The following is a 4,917-nucleotide window of genomic DNA, read 5'->3' as shown; positions in this document are numbered from 1 at the left end:
ACTAGGAGGATTACGGGGTTTGTGACCGCGAGGACGATCAACAGAATGTCCTCCGACCACAACCCAGTGATCCTAGAGGTCGACGTGGGAGAATGGGTAGCACTCCCACGGTACCAGACGTCTTACAAACGTACAAACTGGGAGCGATACCGAGAAACTGTCGCCTCTGATATCGCTCGCGCTCCGCCACCTACTGCCGAAACAGTAGAACAAGCGCTACAAGACCTAACAGGTACCATTCTGCAGGCAGCAGAAGAGGCCACCCCCCCACAAAGGGATGGCCCGCCGCCGCAAATACAGCTCCCGGAACACTTGCTAGCTCAAATTCGACATAAGAATAGAGTGGCAAAAGAGTGGAAGATAACCAGAAACCAGGCCACAAGGAGGCTGCTCAATCGTCTACAGAGAGAATTGAAGGTAGCGCTCAATGAGCACAGAAACCAGCAATGGCAAAACCGCCTCACAACCCTCAAAGTAGACGATCACACACTTTGGCAAGCAACCAAACAATTCACAAAAAGACGCGCTAGAATGCCGCCACTGCACGGCGAGCGGGGTATGGCCTACAGCCATGCTGAAAAGGCCAACGCCCTCGCCGACACTTTCGAGAAGCAGTTTCAAGCGGCTGAACCCCAGGATGATGAGCATGAAAGAGTGGTCCGTCGTCAACTGGCTGTCTTCCTCAATGCTGAGGAGGACCCAGAAGACGAACCCACAATTTTTGCCCCTGAAGACGTGGCAAAAGTAATTAGGTCCCTCCCCTCCAAAAGGGCGCCAGGACATGACAAAGTCACCAACCAGTTGGTCAAAAACCTCCCACCCACGGCGATCGAACACCTCGCGAACGTCTTCAACGAGATTACTCGTACCCGCGAGTTCCCAGCTTGCTGGAAACACGCGGAATTGGTCGCAATACACAAACCAGGGAAAGACCCTCTATTCCCGCAGCACTACAGGCCGATTAGCCTCTTGCCAACTCTCAGCAAGATCTATGAGCGCCTCATGCTAAGACCCATACAAGAACATATTACCAGAGAGCAAATTCTGCCGGATTTCCAATTCGGATTCCGGCAGAACCACTCTGCCCCACAACAGATCATGAGAGTGGTCGAAGCGGCCACAGAGGGCTTCAACCACAGAGGCTACTGCGGGATAGTGCTACTAGACGTAGCCAAAGCCTTTGATTCAGTATGGCATAGAGGGCTACTCTACAAGTTGTACACACAAGGGTTTCCCGGGAGTATAGTTCAGCTGATCAAGAGCTACCTCACCAATAGGACTTTCTCCGTCAAAGTAGAAACTGCCACCTCCACCAGAAGGCGTATTCGTGCTGGGGTGCCACAGGGATCGGTCCTGGGGCCCGTATTGTACAGTTTGTACACTGCGGACACTCCAACGGCCCCCCTGGTGCGCACTGCGCAGTACGCTGACGATACAGCCTTCTACACGAGAAACGCGAACAAGGACCTGGTCATCCGTAGGCTACAAAGGGTTTTAGATGACACAGAAACTTGGGCCCGTCGCTGGCGAATCACCATCAATTCTGAAAAGACGCAGGCAATGCTGATTACCCGTAGGCTCGGAAGGCGCGAACCTCCTCAACGCCCCCCCCTCCACCTTCACCTAAACGGAACCCAACTCCCCTGGCGCAGAACCGCCAAGTATCTTGGCGTAACCTTGGACTCTCGTCTTACGTGGAAACCCCACATAGACGAGGTCCATAGGAAGGTCTGCGCCAGAATGTCCATCCTGTACCCAATCCTCAACTCATCCAGCTCCCTACCCTGCTCAGTAGGAGTGAACGTTTACCAGGCCCTGATCCGGCCAGTCATGGAATACGCGTGTCCTGTCTGGGGATACGCGGCGAAGCAGCACCTGGACACTCTCCAGAGGCTGCAGAACCGCGCCCTCAGGAGGGCACTGCGTTTACCCCTTGGATTCCCTATCGACGATTTGCATGCCGCTGCGGAAATCCCACTCCTGAGAGAGCGTTTCCAAGACCTGGCAAGGGCCTTCTATGAAGGTACTTCCAGGTCGGGAAACGCCCTCATCCATTCCCTAGGTCGGTATGACATGTCCCGCGATAAACACAATCGCCCCATGACGATCTTTGACGACTAAGTCGAAGAGAAAAATCCCAATACCCATTCCCAAATCCTGCTCCTACCCCAAATACTACAAATATCTCGCCAAACCTCAGGCAAGTACCAGAATCACACAGAACAAACATCACAATCTCACAGACATCCAAAAAGTACAGAAATAATCACACACACAAGCACACAGGGGAGTAAAAGCCGCAAGGCTACAAACTCCCCCTCACACTTCCCCAAAGAGGGGAAAGTAATAGATGTGAGCAGCAGTAACCTAACAATGTGCGCAGGAATACTTCGTATCTAGGGGCAGCTTAATATTGGCGGTGTTCGGAGGTAAATGAATGTCTTTCAACTAGAGCCGATTTTTCCGCTTCTAACAGGATCAGTAAAGTCGTCAAGTTATCGTGGACAAACAGTGCTGTGAGAAATGCATGGTACACACTATGCTTCCTACAGTACATTTATTCACTGCCGGTTTCTATCACGGACCATCATGACAGTGAAAAATATCTATTGTAACAACTTCACATGGCATGTGGTAGTAATGATGTTTAACCAGGAAAGATACGCTACTGCTGACTTGAAAACGTAAGATTTATACTTAACGCGCTATACGGGCGTAACGAAGTAGAAAACAACGCCAAAAACATGAAAACTTGAAAGAGCAGTAAGTGCACAGCACTATTGGTCAGGCACAACGGTATATCAATGTTGTTGACAGTTGCCTGATTTTTTTTTTTTTTTTTTTGATGAACAATAGGCCGAACCAACAGCTGATTCGAACTCATTCAGCATGGCAGTTTTATGGTGATCTACTGCTCAAACGCTATTTTTTTTTCTGCGTCCAAGTGGTTCGTGCCCACAGATTAGAGTAACTTCCCTGTTTTCGCACATCTCATATCTGTGCAAAATTCCTGTCCCCAAACAACTATCTGTCTGCGCAGATGTTTTGTGCGCCGTCTCTAGACAGATAGTTGCATATGGACGGGCTTTTACTCTCTCTCGACCAACGTCAACATATTCTTCTAAAGAAACTATACGTTACATCCCGTTCCGTTCTGTTTACGACCTCTGTGAATGCTGCCGTTTGAAATTCGAAGTGGAAGGTTTTGACATTCCGGTTCATCAAGGGTGAATCCACCTTAATTACTAACTTAAGTAAACTCACGAAGGTTAATGCGTGTACTTGTTGCAACCAATTTTATTATGATTCTGAACTCGTACCAAGGATGTTAGATCCTTGATTTGGTTTCACATGTCCTGTGTCACTTTGTAGGAGGGAATTGCTTTGGAAAAGGCGGGAAATAGTGTTTTCATGGCTTGTGTGACATTTGTATTATGTTAATATGTTCTGTGACTTGATATTTTCTGATTTCAGCATGTAAAGTGAGAAAGTGTGGGTGTTAATTCCTTACTACACAATATGGAAATTGACAGTGATATATCCTCTGGCGAGGAGGAAACTTTGACAGCTGGGGAAGTGCTCCAAATCTTAGAAGAATCTTGGCTGAACGAAAAATTTAGTCCAGAAATTTTACCACACCGAAACGAAATGGTTGAGTGTATGCTAGAACAAATTAATCAGATGGAAGAAAATTTGAATAAACTTAAAAAAGGTGATTTTCGTGTTATAGTTCATCAAATGGAGCTAGATAGGATACGCTTCATCATCACTAGCTATCTAAGGATACGTTTATCAAAACTTGAGGAATTTACCGTCCATATTTTGAGTGAGGAAAGTAGGCGGGATCATGCATCGAAATATTTGTCTCCAGGTGAATACAAGTTCGCGACCGAATATGTTCGCCACATGGAAAACCATTTTCATCTGCTAGCCTTTCGTCACATGCCCGGAAATTTTCAAGAATTCAATAAAACGAAGATGGTTGTCGTCCCCAATGTGTCAAGTCATGTATTCATTCGTGCCAAAGAGAACATTGCAACAGTAGTAATAGATGATGAAGAAATAGATCTGGAAGAAAACAGTCAGCATATCCTGCCGTATTCATCAGTGATGGAATTTGTTCGGAGTGGGTCAGTGCAGCTCATTTAAGGACCAAAACTGTGCGCTGCTGGTGTTATTGCAATGTGCAACTTCAGCCCATGAAGTTACAGTGCCTATGGACTGAAACTCTAAGCTAATTGATTTAGATGTGTGCATTGAAGTTAAGTAATATCATGGTAGTTGTGCTTTGTGTCATGTGTCAAAGTAATTCCCAGATAGCAGGTATTGACTTTTTTTAAAGATAAGACATTTTACAAACCATTAATCTAAAATAGTTTTGAACACACAAGAATAAAATTAGCTATTTGATTAAATTAATCACCAATTTGCTTGTTTGATTTGGCTTTATCCACTAATCCCAGTCCACTGTTGTCAGTAGTAGGCATATGTGTTTAATTCATGATTTCATCCTTTATGCAAAAAAATTACTATGAAACTTCATTCCATGGCATAAAGTAAAGTAGTCTGCTGTTGCAGGTACTGTTCTCCACCCAGTTTTGTTTTTACCTATGCTGCATTCAGTATCATTCGTCATTGATACGGCTGCAAATAGCAACATCCTTCTAAGTGATGCAGTTTAATTTAGTTGAGTTGCTTGTCTCGTGTGTTGTATTCATGTTCTGGAACACATAGTAGGTTTACAAATAGGACAAAAGTATATTTTTCTGAAAACCATTGCTGCATGGTTGCCATTTACGCAACAGTATTTTTTCTGATCCATCTACATAATTATTGTCTCCTCAGAAATTCATCTTTGTAGTAGTAGTAGTAGTAGAAATGACTTCAGTTTGTCTTTAAAACTCTGCCAGTTTCTGT

The 4,917-nt window shown here is 45.4% G+C and overlaps 1 protein-coding gene across 1 annotated transcript; it reads left to right on the top strand.

The window, feature by feature from the left end:
- Nucleotides 1-3,121: 3,121 nt before the first annotated feature.
- LOC126234236 (DNA replication complex GINS protein SLD5) lies at nucleotides 3,122-4,419 on the top strand. The gene has a single exon (XM_049942928.1). The coding sequence runs from the start codon at nucleotides 3,520-3,522 to the stop codon at nucleotides 4,147-4,149; it is 630 nt and encodes a 209-aa protein (XP_049798885.1). The 5' UTR covers nucleotides 3,122-3,519; the 3' UTR covers nucleotides 4,150-4,419.
- The last annotated feature ends 498 nt before the right edge of the window (nucleotides 4,420-4,917 follow it).

This window comes from Schistocerca nitens, chromosome 2 (assembly GCF_023898315.1).
Source record: "Schistocerca nitens isolate TAMUIC-IGC-003100 chromosome 2, iqSchNite1.1, whole genome shotgun sequence".
Taxonomy (NCBI): Eukaryota; Metazoa; Arthropoda; class Insecta; order Orthoptera; family Acrididae; genus Schistocerca; species Schistocerca nitens.
The sequence above is the reverse complement of the archived record's forward strand: the minus strand, read 5'-3'. Positions and strand labels throughout refer to the sequence as shown.